General features: G+C 18.3%; 1 protein-coding gene across 1 annotated transcript in view; it reads left to right on the forward strand.

The window, feature by feature from the left end:
• LOC122716896 (ATP-binding cassette sub-family G member 1) overlaps positions 1-18,638 on the forward strand; it is a 30,141-nt gene extending 11,503 nt beyond the window's left edge. Inside the window, exons 2-10 of the mRNA XM_043940388.1 lie at positions 1,737-2,152; positions 9,671-9,788; positions 11,679-11,874; positions 12,157-12,304; positions 13,738-13,977; positions 15,305-15,421; positions 15,658-15,918; positions 17,069-17,325; positions 17,974-18,638. Coding sequence (XP_043796323.1) covers positions 1,933-2,152; positions 9,671-9,788; positions 11,679-11,874; positions 12,157-12,304; positions 13,738-13,977; positions 15,305-15,421; positions 15,658-15,918; positions 17,069-17,325; positions 17,974-18,312 — 1,896 coding nt within the window. The 5' untranslated portion in view covers positions 1,737-1,932 and the 3' untranslated portion in view covers positions 18,313-18,638. The remainder of the gene's footprint in view (positions 1-1,736; positions 2,153-9,670; positions 9,789-11,678; positions 11,875-12,156; positions 12,305-13,737; positions 13,978-15,304; positions 15,422-15,657; positions 15,919-17,068; positions 17,326-17,973) is intronic.
• Positions 18,639-20,717: the final 2,079 nt, after the last annotated feature.

The following is a 20,717-nucleotide window of genomic DNA, read 5'->3' on the forward strand; positions in this document are numbered from 1 at the left end:
TGTGTGTGTGTGTGTGTGTGTGTGTGTACATCTATGGCAGTTTATATCATTAATCATTTATCAATTATTTGTATAAACATATTACATTACATAATATTATATAACATTATTATAATATCTTATTACAGGATTAATCTAAAATAATATGAACTAATATATTCATATTTTAGTATCTCTAGGGAGGTAGTAATATCTCTTGAATAGGATTTTAAATGAATCCTACGAATTCGCGAAATATGAAAATAAAATATAAAACGACCTTTGCATGAAATTACTATGATAGAATTATTATCTCATAAATGATGTAATATCATTATCACTTCCATTATTTCTATATTCTGTCGCATAAATTAAGACGTATAAAAGAATTTAATGTAATAGTATCGAACATTTTTTCTCGAAAACTAAAATCGAATTTTATCTTATGTTTTATAATATATTAGTTTCTTATTTTCAAAATATTATCAATTTTATGAAATTATATTTTAGAATAACATTTATATATGAAAAATAATAAAAAATTATTGAATTTATAAATTAAAATTAATATATTAAAATAACATCAAATAATTTTTTAATTTAATTAATTATATTATATTTAGTAATATTTGATATTATTGACCATCGTCTTTGATTTCGATGATTTTTAATATTATAAAAGTTAATTTTAAATAATTTTTTTTTATACATATAATCACCGCTTGATAATAGTTTTGAGATATTTGTAAAAAATAATTATTACTATTACATAGAATTTTAAAAAATAATTATTTAATAAAATAATTTAAAATAATTAATTTTTTTTTATACATATAATCACCGCTTGATAATAGTTTTGAGATATTTGTAAAAAATAATTATTACTATTACATAGAATTTTATCTATACAGATGCATCTGTGAAAATATATTTATAATGATATAATATTTATAATATATTTATATGTTTATAAATATATATATATTTATAAACAATTAATCATTGACCAATTGTTTATAAAAATATAACATAACGGCAGATATTCCAAAAAAAATATATAATATTATAATAATATTATAATATTACCATACTTAGTACTGATCCATAACGAGTTTGAAACTGATATTACAATAATAAATATTAAGTATTATATTATTAATTTTGGTGATTTCGATTCAAGAATTGTTTTATATTTGAAAATCTAGTAAGTTAAAATTAAGATTAAGATGTTTTCACTCTTATTAAAATCCATAAAAAAAGTTTTTTAATTGGTTCACCCGTTAGGTATACTTTTAGATATATTTATAGATATATATTTTTGGACGCCAATCGATATCTCTGCTTATAGGTATAAAATAGAGCAAAAAATAGTACATAAGTAATGATCGCACATAAAGATATAACATATTTTGGAAAAAGAAAAAAATTCAAAATATTGATTTCTTTTAATTCTTTTAACAAAATATTAAAAAATAATTTTAATTTCTTTTAACGAAATATTAAAAAATTATTGAAATTGAAGACGATCTCATTTTAAATAATTAATATATATATATAATATATATTTATTTGTATCATATTATATCATACATATATATTATGTGTATCATACTATTTTTATTTATTATTTTAAAAAATGATAATTTTAAATATTTATTTATAATTTATTTGTTGTATCATACTATTTTTATTATTTTAAAAAATAATAATTACATATTTTTTAATATATTTATATTTTTGTTTCTTTTTTATTACAGAACGACATATACCAATGATGCGCGAATTTTAATTATCTAGTTCGAAAACAAAAGAATCTGCCAATCCAAAAGGAAGAAAGAAGAACAGAATTCTTAGTGCTGTGTTTTAGATATGCAATACTGATGTGAATTGTGTTTCAAAACGAACGCAGCGACACTCGTGGAAAGAAACACACTAATCGTAGTTTATCGAACGATGACCACTTCTGCACAATGTTCTTCGACCAAGTCGTCTTTAAGTTGTTGTCAAATCGATCATAACAATCATGGTGACGTACACGAAGTTGCAATTGCCGCAAATGATGGTTATTTCATTCAAGACAAGTGCTCCTTTCCAAAAAGGCCTGAGGTGGACGTCACTTTTTGCGACATTCGTTTTACAGTGAAAGAATGGAGCTTTCGAAACTTGAAATCAAGTAAGTTCATATTATGTATTCATAGTAATTCATATTATTTTATTATATTGAAAAGAATATATAAATTAAGAAAGAATATATAAAAAAGATAGTTGTTATAAAGATAATCCAAGTAGAATCTTTTTAATACTTTAGAAATCAATTAATAGTTACTAATCAAAAATTACTAGATTTGAAATGTTAGAGTGTTAGAATAGTTAAAACTAAGAAAAATTTAGATAATCTTATTTATTAAATTAATTATAATTATAAATTAATGCAAATTAAATAATTATTGCATTATTATATTGATATACTTCATTTATAAATATATGGTTTTTTGTATTATTAATTAATAATATTTTATTTATAATAATTAATGATATATAATAAAAATATATATAGGCAATTTAAAATTATAATTATTCACTAAATTCGTAAAAATGCATTTTAATATTAAAAATATATGTGAATTTTCTAAATGAATAATCTTACATATTTTTGATTTTTTTATAAAAAATCATCATAATCTATAAATATGTATATGTTACAAATACATATTTTAAAATTATTATCTTTTCTTTTAGGCTATTTCATATATTTTATATTTTATTTTAGATTAGTTTAAAAGGATAAATTCAAATTCTCAAAATATTATCAATGTCCTAATATTTATATATATTATAATTTATATATATATATTAAATTATAAAATATATATTAAATTTATATATATTATACTATATATATTATAATTTTCTCTCATAAATATTATGGTGTAAATTTATATTTTAAAGCAATAATATCTTTAATAACATCTTAAATGTTAATTATCTACAAAATATCATTTATATAATTTTATAATTTTATTTCTCATAAAATGCAAACTTGTCTTAATGTCAAGAATATTGCATTACGATGATATATTTATTATCTTGTTTTTGCACTAAAAAAAAAGAAAAATTTTTCTAATATATTTATGTAAGGGCATTATTTGCTCCATTATAAAATATGTATATAGTGATGATTGAGTTCTTTCAAAAGAAAACAGATCCAAGCAAAACTAAGTCAAATAAGGTTCGTTATTGTTGAATATATATACATAAAAATAGACATCGTGACAATGCATGATTATCAATAATTGAATACTATGACGTTAATCATACATTTTATTACATTTTATTGAATTGTGCTATGTAAAGAATATCGTAATCAATATATAAGAAAAAAATATATTCGAAATATCAAAATAGATTTACATTAGATCCAGTAATTCAATATCAAATGCATTCAACGTACGAAATAATTATTGAATACTGATTGATATTATTTTATAAAATAATAAATTTAAAATATTTATTTAATAAAAATAGTAAATTTTTTTAATAAAAAGTCAAAAAATTTTATGAAAATTTAATTTTTTTGCAAGAATAAAAATAAAAAAAATAAGAAAAATAATAAAAAGGAAAAAAAGAAAAAAAAAGAAATGGTGATAATAATATTTTATTTTTATAGAATATTTTTGAATAATTATCAATTATCAACTATTGAAAAGTATATATATATATACGTATAATGCGAGAATTAAGAAGTGGATGCATACGCTTGCCAAAATTTGTAGATAAGTCAAAAATTAAATCCAAGTGCCATGTTTGTATAGAATTGTAAAAATGATGTTCAAATATTTCAGATTCATATTTTTTTATAATTAACTTTTACACTGTTTATTTAACAAAGTTATAAAAATATATTCTAATTATTTTATAGAAAATTTTATGAAAAAAATATTATTTTAAATTTATCTTTTTTTTAATATATTGGACAATACAATTATTTCTTGTGTTTTATGCAGTTTTTTCACAATTTCTTTTTTTTTGAAAATATGCATAGTGCATAGTGTACTCATAAGTATATATAGAGCAAAAAAAAACAAGAAGCACACTGAAAGAATACAATTTAGATTTTAATGTACTACATTTTGAACTACGTTTATTTATAAAATGTTACAGCTTTCTAATGGAATTATTACATTTTAAAAATAAATTTAATTCTTTAAAATCTGAATTTTCTTGTGTATTAACTCATCATCTAATGATATTAATGAATTAACAAATTATAAATTAATTATATATTTCTCTTTCATATATATTTCATAAATAAAATAATAAATAAATTTCACAATTTATTTTTTAATTAAGATTAGTAATTTATAATTTGTCACTTATATATTCACTTATATATAATTCAATTGTGCAACTGGACTTTGAAAAATCTTTCATTTTATTCACTAATACAAATTTTGAAATAGATTATTTCATTTGAAATTATAAGATTATAACATTCGATGAAACTTGGAATCTGATCAATTGGAACTTGGAATTGATCACGCATACACTTTTACTTTTTAAACCATTAAATATCGTTCGTGATGTTAAGAGAAAGTGGTCTTGAAGTAATCCCGAGATTAGCAAAGAAAGTTTTAAACGGAGAAAGTCGCATTAGATATTTTGAAAGATCTCATCATTATTAAAAGTTGACAAAAAGGATTTAAATAAATAAAAAAAAAAAGAATAGTGATCGCTACAATCACTCTTGTTTGTGAAGCACAGTATACTTAATACATCAATATGATATTATTTTATTAATTGTTTTTTTGAATCAATAAAAATCATTTTATTAATTTTGAAAAATTCAAAAGTTATTTTGTAGTTAAAAATGTATAATTAATTAAAATAACATATAGATAATATTTCATTTTTATAGTTTGTAATTTTTTAAATTTAAAATATATTGTAGAATACATTTTAATATATATTAATAGAAAAAAAGAATTAAGTATAAAAATTGAATTTATATAAAACAAGTCAAAAAAGATAAATATTAGAGAATTACATCATAATTGAATTAATATCATATTATTTATCTAATATTTTAGTTCAGTTATTTAATTACATTAATATAATATAATAAATATATTAATTTAGTTTTGTTTAATATATAGTCATGATTATATTGATATAAAGTGAACTTTATTCAATCGATATCGTTTATGTTTTTTTATTGATATTATTTTATCATTTTATATGTATTAAATATAAAATAATAATATATCATTTCTATTAATTTACAAAACCATTACAATTAAAACAAAATATTTTCTTACAATAATTTATTATCATAAGGTCATATTATATCATGTTACTTCAATTTTTTTCAGTGCAAAGAAAAAACAAATACGTATGTGTTTCAGAAAATATCCTTGAATATACATAGTATTATATATATGTATACACTATATATGTAATACACACATACATAGTAATTTTTATATCAAATGCACTCTATGTATGTATTGATTTTATTTATTACATAAACAAATCTTTCATAATTATCATTTATAAATGTTTAATAAAGAAAATGCTTTTATTGATAAACTAATCTTTATTATAAAATTTCCAAAATAGAGAAAAAACAAATGAAAAAAATAATAATAGATTAAAAATCATATTAAAAATAATCTTCAAATAAGTATTATGTATATTATAATAAAATATCCAATTGTAAAAATTTAGATTTCTATAATTTTTATCTTATGTCTCTAAAAATAATTAATGATTAATAAAGTTAAAAATAGTTAATGATTAATAAAGATTTTTCTAATAAGATCAAAACATGATTATCGGATAATCGGATAATTTTTTTGCCAATAATTAATTTAAATATTTCGAATATTTAACATTTGAATATGTCATCTGATCTACTTGTATGTTATGCTTTTATTTTTATCGAAATAATATAAGCATATTCTTGAAATAAAATTATTAACTACTATAAAAATAGCACGAACTTTTAACCTAGAATTTATAAAATATATAATGTATATGTATAAAGTTTAATTGATCATATCTGTTCACAATAATTTTTTGTATTCTTTATAAATTAACAAAAATATTTGATTAGTTTCAGAGGATAATAATAATTGCTGACATATCTAATAATTTTTACAAATCGAATTTAACGTTTAAATAATTCCTTGAAATAGAAATTATGCAAATTTGCATATAAATGTTAGATTTTTCGATGTTTCATTAAAATTTTTTTCAACAAATAACTATTATTGTAAAATTTAATATCATTATTAACCTATTATGCACAAAGTTTTAATCATAATATTATAATAAACTGAATTTATTAAACTATATTATATAACTATAATATATTATATTATCTTATGAAATATAATTTTAAATTACGTACATTATATGTAATATCATTATTAATCATTTGATATATTTTTCATAAATCATAATTGCATTAAATATTGTACTTATTATTTCATATTCAAAATATGTATAGTAACAAAAATAACAAAAAAAAAAGTGATATGTTGCTGAACAATCATTGTTTAAAGCATATCGAATATTGTCATATAAAATATGCGCTATTGTCATTCGCGTAAGTATGTAAGAAATGTCGTCATGCATTTATCGATGCATTTTTATCGATTTCTAAATTAGATAACATTATTCTGAATATGGCTGAATGTTATCCATAATACTTAGAAAATATATTATCATTTATTTTATATTTTTTATTTTATTTTTTTCATTAGATTTATTGACATTTAATTTCTAAATTATTCTACTTAAAATCTTGTAAGGTCTTTTATAATATTATATAAGTTAATGGATAAATCTTAATTTCAGATATTAAATTAAATATAAATATATATTTTATATTTCATAAATATTAGATATTATATAATATTAGATATAGAATTTATATAATAGAAATTATTATTTTATTTTGAAATTTAAAAAAAATAATCTTAAAAACAATTTTGTTACTCCTTGCCTTATTAATGTGAATATAATTTGAATATATATATATATATATATATATGTTATTTAGAGATATTGATATATAAATTATGAGTGAAATTAGTTATTATATATAAATATATGAAATAAAAACATATCTATATTTTAATAAAAATTAAAGTTCAAAAAGCAAGAAATATAGTTTTCATTAAAAAATCTCTCTGAATTATTATAAATTAATATTTTCGATTAATCTATTTTTTATAATTTTTAATTTTTTTGTTCCTTGAATTAAATAACTTATGTAAATTGATAATATATTCATGAAGTACATTTAGAAGGACGATTTTAGAAATTAAAATAAATACAAAAGTTAATATACAAAAATATTGATTAAAATTCATTTATTAAGTTATACAAGTTAAACAACTAAACTTGTGTTAGATAAAGTGAAGCAAAAATATCAATATTTTATAAATATACGATGTTTGATATATTGGATAACAGTCAATATCAACATATTTTCATATATTTTTATAAATATCGATTTTTTATTAATGATATTTGATTAATTGAATAATATGTCAATTGTAAGTTAATATAATTATAAGTCAATGTCAGTTGTATTAAACATCTCTATTTCTATTCTACATTTTTTATTTTTTTTTTTATCATTTTTATTTATTGAACGAAGTATTGAAAAACTACTGTTCGTTTAACAAGTCGAATCAATAATAATAAAAAAAATTGTAAAGCACGAGAGTATCAATAAGTAATTACATACTAACTAGCAAACACTAATTAATTAACTCTTGTTTGAAGAATATTTTTCATCGACTCTGTCAAAATAATATTATTGATTTTCATATCATTAATATATCATAATGCATATATTAATAAATATTAATATACTTTTTCTAGATTGAGATTCTATAATGCATATAATAATAAATAAAATAATAATTTTAATAGAAATCAAAAATAATTTTAATAAAAAATTTCTAATACGATCGATGTCTAATTCTTATTTTTTGATTATTCTTATATTGGATTTTGTTTTTTTTAAATAATTTTAAATTCTATATAAATTCATTCTATACAAATTTCTTTATTTATTATATAGAATACTAATAAAAAATTATATTTATATCATTATTGAAATGCTATTGAAATCAAATAGAAATAATAGAAAATTAATTACTTTTTAATGAAATTTATAAAAAATTATTGTTATTATTTAATTACAATTAAAATTATTTTATAACAAAATATTGATTACATAACAATAAAATTTTAATTAATATAATAAAGGAGTATTTTGAGTAAAAAATAAATAAAAGAGTAAATAAATAATCAATATGAATAGTAATTAAAAATATTTTAATTAATGATGAATCATGATGACAATTTTTATGATTTAGAATATGCAAATAAATTTTTTATATATATTTACTTTCTTTCATATCCTCTTCTTTCTTTTTCAATTTTTTTTAAATTCAATACTTCATCACAAAATAAAATTCTTGAAAATTTTCATAAAAAAGATAATCATATATAGATAATAAATTAAGATAATAATATATAAATGATAAATATAATGATTAAGAAAAGAATTGAAATTTAACGAAAAATTTAAGACTAAAATTTAAGTATAGAGTGAGATAGAACGAAGATAAAATTTATCTTCATCACATTGCCATGTTGCCCTGCTATCTGTCTCTTCATTCACTTTATCTAACTTATTGTAAACTTCCAAAGGTATCTCAATATATTAATATTCTATATGCATATTAGTAATCCGTTTAAATCTTCAATGTTATTTTATTGAAGTTGTTCTACTTAAAGTCTTAGAGATTTAATGCTATTAAAGTTGATCCTATTTTGTACTTTATTGCTTCATTCAGTTTTATTTCATTTGATATAACTTCTAATTGTATAAAATCGAGAAAAATTCTAAACATTTGGAAAATATTTTAATGATTGAAATCTAATTTCTATCAATATTTATAGATTTTTATGCAAATTTATGCATATTTTTCATATTATATATTTTGCATATTGCATTTTATATGATCGAATAAATGAATATTTCTAATATAAATGAATATTTTTTTTTTATATTAATTTTTTTTATATATATTTTTATAATAATTGAATATTATAAATAAATTTAATTATATTTTGAATAAAACTTTTAGTCACGATATAATTATTATTAAGAATTGGAAAAATTCTGAATCTGTAAAAACGGTAAGAGAATATCTGATATGATATTGAAATAATAATATATTACATGATATCTTGTACAATGATTTCTTTTTCAATAAATAGTAGTAATTTTTTTAGAGAATCATGAGAAAATTTTTATATAATATTATAATTGATAAATTGATAAATCTATAATAAAGTGCATTTTGTAAATACTAAATTTGACATATATTTTGAATAATCTAACATATTTTTTATAAATATCTGATCATTTTTTAGCTCTAAAAAAATTGTTTTATTGAATAATAAATCTTACCTTTTTATTTTAATCAAATTGAAATTAGATTTTAATTAGATTAAAATTATATTATTAATTAGATTAAAATTACATTATTATATAACCACTTTAATTCGAAGATGATACTTTTTTTTTTCAAATATAGTTCAAAAAAAATTATATATTATATACATTTTATGTGTATTTTAAAAAATGTACTTTTTTCTATTCCAGAAACCAAAGATATTCTACACGGGGTCAGTGGCGAGTTCAGAGCCGGTGAATTAATAGCTATAATGGGTCCCTCTGGGGCCGGAAAATCTACTTTATTGAATGTTTTAGCTGGTTACACGTGTGTATTTCTTAAATATTTAAAAAGTTTAAAGCAAACTTACTTATAAAAATATGATTATTGGTTATTAGTATACAATTTGAATATATAATATAATCATATCAGTATTTTATATTCCACATCGATTCTATAAATATTAATAACTTTAACATTCATACATAGTCATTTTTATTATTGAAATATTTAATTAAATGCACACAGAAAATTGCGATCATATAGAATATATATATAAATATTATTCTACAATAGAAGATATATCTTATAATAAATGAATATTATGAAATTGTTTTTTTCATTAAATTAAAATGCTGTTATGAACGATTCTACTTTAGTATAGAGAAAAAAGAAAATTTAAAATTTAAATATAATAAATTAAATTTATAATATATATTTGTTCTTATATTTTTTTTTTATTATAACTTTTTTGTTTTGAAACTTTATATTTAAAATTATCTATATTTTACCACATAAATACAAATATGTATATTTATACGTATATATATGTATGTACGTATATGTATATATATATATATACATACTGTATATATATATGTATATATATATATATATATATATATATTATAATTTTATATTATAATGAGTGAATGTTATATTAAAAATTTTAAAATGGCTTAGTTAAAATTTTTAATCTTATTGCCTAAGCAAACAATGCGATATGGCTGTATCTATGTATTGCTGAGCATAGATCTTCTTATTCTATTTCTATCTCTCATTCTATCTAATACAAACTAAAATTGCTTATAATTTAAAAAATAAGCTTCAATCGACATTTTTCTAATGATCCAAACATATTTTATATATATCGTTAATATTTATTATTCTTATATTTTTTTTTATGTTTTGAATTGTATTTATACAATCATCACTATTTTTTATGGTTTATATTAAAAATTATATATATATATATATATAAATAATAATAATAGACTTATTTTTTCTATTCAATATTGTATATTCTAAATCCAAATTATTTATTTTTTATTACTAAGTATTTTACAAGATGTTAATATAATGTAATATTTGTAAAGAATTAAAAGGCCAACAACAAATATAAAATGATGATATATAAAAATTTTACTTGAGGCTTATTTATTAAGTTATAAACATTTTAAGTTTAAGTTTGTGTTAGATAAACAAAAAAAAAGATAAAGAATGAAACTTTTAAAATTGTAAATAGAGTTGTCTTATTCTATTTTCGTCTCACTTCATTTAATATAAATTTAAATTGCTATAATTTAATACATTAAGCAACATTTTCATATATTAACTTTTGTTTTATTTTACTTTTATTTATTTTTAAAAACAACCTTTCACAAAATATTTCATGAATATATTAATATAATATATAATATAATATATAATATAGATATATAATATAGATGTAGTAATATATAATATAGATGTTCAAATAGATTCAAAAAAATTTTAAATATCCATGAATATTATAAACAAATAAAAATATTTATATTTTTATATAAAAAAGTAATTTTCTTGATAAATAAAATTATTTTTATATAAATTTTTTTATATATAAAATATATATAAAGAATATATTATATATATATAAAGAAGAGAATATATACGAAAGAAAACGTGATTTGAAACATAATTTAATATTTTATATCCAGAATTCTTATAATATATAATTAAAGTAAGATTAAAGTATCATTTAATCAAGTATTTCTTGATATGATATAAAATTTTGATGACATTAATAATTATTGATGATTAATTAATTTCTGTAAATAACTTTTAATCCTAGTAATATTACAAAATAATATTGAAAAATTTAAAATAAAAGAAATATATTGTAATAATTTAAAGATTAATAATGCAATTGATTTATCCAAAAATAAAATAATATTTCAGAGTGAAAGGAGTCCACGGTAAGATTCTAATAAATGGAAAAGTTAGAGTACCGTATAGTGAGAGATGGAAAAGAACTTCATGTTACATACAACAGGAATCCTTGATGAGAATAAGAATTACTGTGGGAGAAGCCATGACATTAGCTGCACATTTAAAACTTGGCTACAGTATCAGTTCAGCTTATAAGCATACTCAAGTTTGTAACTATAATTATATATATTATATATATTATAATTATAAGAAATTTACAAAATATGATATTAATAATAATATATTTTTCTATTATAAATTCTTGTAATTACTATCTTTTATAAAAATTATCTAAATTAATTAAATAATTAATTAAATAAATTTTAATTAATAATTATTTAATAATTATTCTAAATTTAATAATTTAGTAATTATTATTATATTAATTATTATTATATTTAAATATAATATGATATATATCATAATGAGTAATTATTTGTATTATCAGGTCTTGGAATTGTTAGAAATGTTAGGTTTGAGTCATTGTTATGATACTCTATGTGGAAAACTATCCGGTGGACAGAAAAAGCGGCTAGATATTGCTTTGGAACTTTTAAGTAATCCTTCAGTATTATTCCTTGATGAGCCAACAACTGGTAATTATAACAAACAAATTTTAACAAATTTTAAATTTAAATTTTCGACATCGCACTTAAAATGCTTCATACATTAGAATAAATTTTTATATAATTCATACGTAATATGGAAAAATATTTATAAAAATTATTAATAGACTTTAACTGTTAAAAGTATTAATGTAAAGCATTACATTAATACATATATAATTAAAATTTCTTTTTTTTCTTTTTTTTTTCCTTTTTATTTTCATATTATTATTTAATTATTATATTTTTTTATTGTATTTAATTCTCATAATATTTACTGTTTCATTTGTTTTATTTTGACATTATAATAATTAAATAAAATTACTTAAAAAAAAAAGTTAAAAATGATAAACACTTTTAACACTGATTTTACAGTTACAAATATAAAATAATTATAAATAATAGAAAAAGTTTATTAGTTATTATTTCAATATTCAATTTTATCAATTTTAAAGTTTATCAATTTTTTGAATAATAATTTCGATAATTACATAATAATTATTTTTTGATAATAATTTGATAATAATGAAATATTTAATAAAATTTTGTTTATCTAAAATTAATATTTTATCATAATTTGTTTTTTTTAACAATAATCAATAATATATATATTTTTAACAATAATAACAATATAAATTGAAATATAATGAAATATAATATTTTATTATTTTCGATATCAAATTATATTACGAAAAAAAAAATCTATAATTAAAAACTATATGTTTGAAATACAATACTGATAGTCAATTGATAGTCAATTGAATTCTATTAGAAGTCATATCATAGATTGCTTGGAATATTTCGTCAAGGCCCCTAGTTAATATGATACAAATGCTTTACAATAGCAATTCATGATGCACAATTCCCATTTTATTTTAATCCCAATCATTTTATTTTAATTTTTTTTATTATTATATGTTAATTGTTCCTATTAACATTAAAAATAGTAAAATTATGTATATATTAAAAAATTGTAAAATATATTAGAAATATTAAGTAGAAGATTAAAAATAAGAAAATAAAAAAACTTATTCAGCTAATAATATTTTTTTAATACAGTATACAGATAAAAATAAAACAAATTTTTTTCTTCAATATTTTTATTGTCAAGATTACATAAAGATAATACATAAATATCATATAACGTTCACAATGACTAATTTGTGTTTTGCTGCATCACTGCCAGTAATATATATTAAACTACAATTATACTTTCTGGAATTGTTCTCGTTGTTATACTCAGAATGTTCAATTATATTATGTTCAAATTATTAAACTTTTTCTTTTTTTTTAATTTTTATAATCTTTTTGAAATTTTTATCGTCTTTTACATCAATATTAAAAGAGACATAAAAATTCTTTTATAGACTTAATATAATAAAAATGATCTTTTGAATTCTTTTTAATTTTTTTTTTTATTTTAGGTTTGGATTCATCCTCATGTAGTCAGTGCATCGCACTATTGAAACGTCTCGCTAATATAGAAAGGCGTACAGTAATATGCACGATACACCAACCGAGTGCATTGCTCTTAGAAATGTTTGATGCTATTTATGCGGTTGCTGATGGATATTGTATATATAAAGGCCCAGTAAAATCTTTATTACCTCATATGTCCTCGATTGGAATTAATTGTCCACCTTATCATAATCCTGCTGACTTTCGTATGTAGATTGATATTGTATTTATTTAATTTTCATGCTAATTGAAATCTATATACTATTCAAATTAAATGATAAAGTATTTTTTTAAAATGTTTATTAAATTTAAAGTATTTTTTTTAACCATTGATATTAGTGCTATTATTAAGTACATTATTTTAAAATTATTATGTATATAGAAAAAAGAAATATATAATTATTAAATTGTTAGAAACATAATTATATAGTTGTTATCGAATTGATGATGCAAATCAATAAAGATGAATCTACATAAAAAAAATAAATTGAAAATAGAATAAAATTTTTTTCTTATTGAATTTCATTTCTAAATAATTCAAAATTCGTATATTTGCATGTATTTAACTTTATAGATTAATTTTTGTTGCTTTTTTACATGTATGAATTTTATCAATATCATGACTATTATTATATTGCTATTATTTCTAAATCAAATTTTCAATCTTTGACATAATATACAATAAAAAAATATATTTATACAATTGTCCCGCTAAATGCATTGGTAATGTGATTATGATTAATTATTATATTATTCGTCAATATTTTGATAGAATAATGATTCAAAGAACAAAAGAAGTAATTACAAATTATTAAAATTAAAACATTTTAGATTTTTTTATGTTTTGTCAATATGATAGTTATTTTCGATCAATCACAAGAAATGTGAATAAAATCAAATTTTATAATATACAAAAGAAAATCCTAAATTAGTTAATAAAATATCTTATTTTTTTATTTTAGACATAATAATCTAAAATAAAAATTGTTTCTTGATTATTTTGTTTTTCAGATACTATATGTATATCGCAATATTAATAGAACAATAAAAACTGAAAATTTGATTTGCAAATAATAATAATGATATTAATAAAGTTTATATATATATATATATATATATATATATATATATATATATATATACAAAAAAAAACTAATCTATAATATAGTCAAGTTTACATTTATATTTTGATAAATTTTCAATATCAATTTGAAAATATTTGAAAATAAAGTTTCATATGAAAAAATATCACTCTACTTTTCGATTTATATTTCATATAAATTTATTTTTTTACGATTTTGTATTATCAATTTCGTAATACCATATAAACATTTATAAAAAAATATTATTTTATATTTCTTTTGTCATCTAAATTATACTCTTTTACGCAGTATCACATAACTTTTGATAATATTATTTATAATATAGAAAGAGATATTTTAATGACATTGAACAAATAATTTAACTTATTTAAAATTTTATAGTGTTAATTAAATTACAATATAATCTTTTTTTTTATGTTTGTTATTACAGTTTTAGAAGTTGCAATCGGTGATTATAATATTACCGTGGACAAATTAGCGGCTGCCATGGATACGATGTGCAAGAATGACAAGACTATTATTTATACGATGAAACCACAGTTAGACGGTAATTGCAATGTTTTCTTATTCATTTATCTTTTTAGATTTCTCTTAATATAACTGTACGTATCTATGAAATTTCTAAAGTTTTATTATATCTACTTTCGACTATAACTATTATTAATATTATATTAATTATAATATAAAAATTAAAAAACATTGAAATTCATTCTAGCTTTATAATTCATTTAATTTTATAAAAAATATTTAATATGTTATTATTACGATTTTTTATCAATATAGAAAGCATAAAAGAAGCATCTCGATCAGCGGGATTCATTGCTCAATGTTATTTACTTTACAAAAGACAATTACTTTGTCTTAAAAGGGATTATACATTACTAGTAGTACGTCTATTATGTCATTTGTTAATTGGAATAATCTTTGGTTATCTGTACATGGGAAGTGGTTATAGAGCCAATGGTGTACTTGCTAATTATGTTTATCTCTACGGGTCGTTGTTACTTATTGTATATACGGGTAAAATGGCTGTCACACTTGCCTGTAAGTATTTATTTATTTAATTATTTATTCATTTAATATTGTATTATAATATTATAATATATAAAATATATTAATTGTTTTTAATATATAACTTTCTATAATAATATATTAAAATACATTGATATATAATAGGTATCATCGAGTATATAATGGATATTACACGAACTAAGAACTAAAAACTTTCTCCTCTAAATTACGATTCACTTTCTCGAGAGTTGTTCCTCCATATTTTCTTTTTTATTATTTTATATACTTCATTTAATTTTAATTCTCTTTAATAATCAGTAGTTATATTATATATAATATAAAAAAATTTTTTATATTAATTTTTTTTTGTTTTTTTAAATTGATGTTTTTAAATTTATTCAATATTTTATTTATTAATATTTTAGTTGTAAAAAAATTGCATTGTATCAAAAAAAAAATAGAATATTAATTTTACAACTTTACAACAAACAATGATTTAATCTTCCTTTATATTATTATCATTTTGCACCATTAATGGTAGAAAATGTAGGTCAAGGAACTTGGTATGTAATTGTATTTCAAACTGAATAATAATACAAAGAAGAGTTAACAGTATCTCTAGTAGACATTCACTCCCGTAAGCTAAATGCATTTTTCTTGTTTATTGAAGCGTTGCTGTTTATTTTATCATACATTTCTTTTTTTATAAAAGATATTAATAATTCATCATTCTTATAATTTATCTAAATTATTTCCATATATAGTTATTATTGCTTTAGTCAATTTTTTTTTTCTTTCAGAAAATGTTTAAAAAAAAATTCGCTGTAAATTTCGTTTTATATATTTTATATGTTACTACTTTATAAAAATGGAAACAAATATTTAATAACATAACGATTTTGAAATTATTTTGTTTCATAATTTGTACTATACTAATATATAATATAATTTTCTTAGTTTAAAAAGAGAAAAATATATATGTACATATATATGTATAATATATTTTATGTATAATGAGTAAAATTAAAATTGCAAGCACAAAATTCTGTTTAAATGTTAATAGAAAATTTTTTTATTTATTTTTTTATTAACTTTTAATTTTATATTTAATATTTATATTTAATATTTATATATAAAAAAATAAAAATACGATAAATAATTAAAAAAATTTAAATATTTCTAGTTCCATTAGAAATGCGGATATTAACAAGAGAGCATTTCAACCGGTGGTATCGGTTAGCACCATATTATATTAGTATGCTACTAGTGGAAATACCTTTCCAGGCATCTTGTGCAGCAACCTATTTGGTTGTAAGTTATTGGTTAACAGGACAACCTGTAGAAACTCCTCGTATAATTTCATTTATGGTTGTCAGTATAGCTGCTAGTTTAACAGCTCAAGCATGGGGTTTTTTTATTGGTGCGACTACACCAGTTAATGTACGTATATTTTTTAAATTTATCATGATTTTAGAATATGTAATTATGAAATATATGAAAAAAGAATATGTAATTATAATAGTAATATAAAATATTCTATATGTTCTATATAAATAATTCATGAAAAATAAAATATTAATTTTTTCAATATAACGTATGTTATTGTAGATTATTGCGCAAATGTAAATGCGCATAAATTAAAATACTATCGATTTTTCAGAGAATATATTATATATTCTGTGTTTTAGTAAATAAATATTATTATTATATATTTTGTGTTTTAGTAAATAATTCATTTATTATATTTTATTTTTTTAATTAATAATGATCTATAATAGACAAGCATATAAATTACAAAATCTAAATAAAAAAATTTATAATTTTATTAATTAATTATATAAATATATTCTACATATTTAATTGCAATAATTCTTTCAAATTGATAAGTATTGAAAATTATTTTATTGGATAATTATTAGTACGAAAAAAAAACAATGTAATTTGTATATTTTTGTCACTTAATATTTAATAAAAATATTTTATTTATATTATATTATGATACTAATAATATACTATAATAATATTTATCAAAAAAATATTAACTTTGTTCAAATAGAAAATTATAATTTAATTTTTTTTTCTTTTTAGATCGCAGTATTTGCAGGACCCATAATTGCAGTGCTATTTTCTGTATTCGGATTTTGTATTCGTTACATAGATACGCCGCAAATGTTTCGATGGATGTTTTATATATCATACTTTCGTGCCAGTTTTCACAGCCTTTTACACACTGTCTATGGTTTTGACCGAATGGACTTGAAATGTGACGATTTCTATTGTCATTATAAAAAACCAACACAATTTCTCAAAGAGATGGAAATTGCTGATACAAGTGTTGCAAACAATCTTATTTTAATACTTGGTATTGGCGTATTAATGCATTTGTTAACTGCTAGTGCTCTCTGGTGTAAACTTAATAGAAGATAAAGATTATTCCTAATTTTGATGATCCACTATTGCTTAGCAATTATAGCTTACTTACCGTGACAATGGTGCTAAAAAAAGTTCCTTTGGAACTCATAGATATGGATTGATAGAATTTTTATTTTTATTTATGTTTACCTTAATAAAAAAATTTAGAATTTTATAAAATTCTTTATTGAATCTTGATAAATTAAATTCTTATATTGTACTTATGAATCATGGAAAGGTTTTTGTTGAAGTTAATGTTGGAAACATTATGCACATATTTTTAATTTGTGATTGCAATATATAAACTTAATTGTATTAAATAACATATAGAATTTCTAATTTAAACTTATTATAACATGTTACTTTGTAATTACTGCATTCTTTTACAATTACATGTTACTTTGTAATTATTGCATTGATTAACTTATTATATATATTTTTTAATCAAATGTATTTTATACATTAGAAATTTTTATAAGAAATGAGTCACGAAAGCTTTAAAATATTCGTGATATTTGATGTATATTTAATTATTATATAAATATATGAAATGTACATATACAATAATTAAAAAGAAACTTATTTTCTTATCATATTTTTATAGATTACAATATTATTATCTAATAAAATTCATCATTGCATAGTTGTAATGTCATCAATTTAAAAAATTAATCATAAATTGATTATCAATTTGATTACTGATCAATTTGGAACTGATATTGGAATAAATATATTAAAGTTCTATTGTAAAAAGTTTTGTTATAAATATTATTATTTAATATTAAAAAATTATTTATATTTTTATATTTATTACAAATGTGATCAGTAAATAGGCAATAATTTAAAAAAAATTTCACTTATTTTTTTATAAAACAACAATACAAACAATACAAAATTGTTAAATTAATTTGAAAAAAAATCATGTTTCTTTATTTTTAATATAATGGATATAATTATTCACTGTGATATATTTTTTAAATATTTTCATAATTTTAAATAATTAATATTCATTAATATAATTTTATATAAATTAAAAAATTAGAATTATCTAAGATATTTTTAGGATTGTCTTATAAAAATCTTTTTTGATAATTTAAAAAACTAGTTAAACAATATATTAATAATTTTTATCTTTATATTTTTGAAAAATTTTGAAAATTGAAAGTTTAAATTATATTTTGCATTATTTCAATTTTCTATTATATTATTATATTATTATATTATTTTCTATTATATATTAATTGTAGAAAAATCATTTTGCTTATAGAGAGATAAGTCATTACATTATCTAATATTAAATAAATATTATGAAATAAAATTTCTAATCAAAATAAATAAATTTTATCCAAACTGATTTACTAAATTGATTAATGAATATTTATTTTAAAATTAACTGTTACAAATTATTACAAATTACACTATTAAATATATTAAATTAGATTTTTTAATTAAATATAAAATTAACATAAAAAAAAGAAGTAAATAAAAATCTAATTGAACTCGTATTCTATATTTATAATAATGGTAATTTAAAAGAAAAATAACTATTTTACATGTTCAGTTTTTATTATATTTTGTATCCAATTTGTTTCTACATTCGGATACATTATTAATTTTTTCTTTCATTAATATCATATACAGATATAATGCTAACACAGTTCCCCCAACCTATTTCAGTGAATAATTATTATAAAGTGGCCGGGGAAGAAAATAATTTTTTTCGCATAAATTACATAAAATTAAGTTACAACTAAAGCTCATTTCACGCGCACGCACGTACATATCTTTGTTTTTAGGATTAAATAAAATTTGTAAGAAACAAATATCAAGAGATCATATAAACTAACTCAAATTATTAATTTTTTTTAAATTAAATATACATATAAATATATATATATATATATATATATATATATATATATATATATATAAATGTTTAATAAACGCTGTATTGTGTTCACTATGTTATACTTAATTACGAATAGAAATAAATGAAACAAAAGAAATGAACGATATATAGAATTAGAAACATATTTTTATAAGTGACCATATTGAAATGGCGCGAAAATATTAATCTAGTTTTGATACTAGTAAAGAATTAAATTTAGATGTCTAATACACACATGATAATACACATATTTTTGTTTAAAAAATTTTCATTTAACGACTTTATAATGAACACATACTTGAGTACTATAATTTATTAGCAATTCTTATTCTTAGAAAACAAAAAAAAAAAAAAAAAAAANAAAAAACAAAAAAAAAAAACGAAAAAGGATTTATAACTCTCCACATTAAAGGGATCAATAGTTGTCAGAGATTGAGATGCAATGAAATTTCATAATTAAAATTTAATTAACTTTAAAAATAAATTTGCAAATAGTTATATTTTCACTTTATTAAATATTTAAATAATTAAT

This window comes from Apis laboriosa, unplaced genomic scaffold (genome assembly GCF_014066325.1).
Source record: "Apis laboriosa isolate Shangri-la unplaced genomic scaffold, ASM1406632v1 scaffold49_cov149, whole genome shotgun sequence".
NCBI lineage: Eukaryota > Metazoa > Arthropoda > Insecta > Hymenoptera > Apidae > Apis > Apis laboriosa.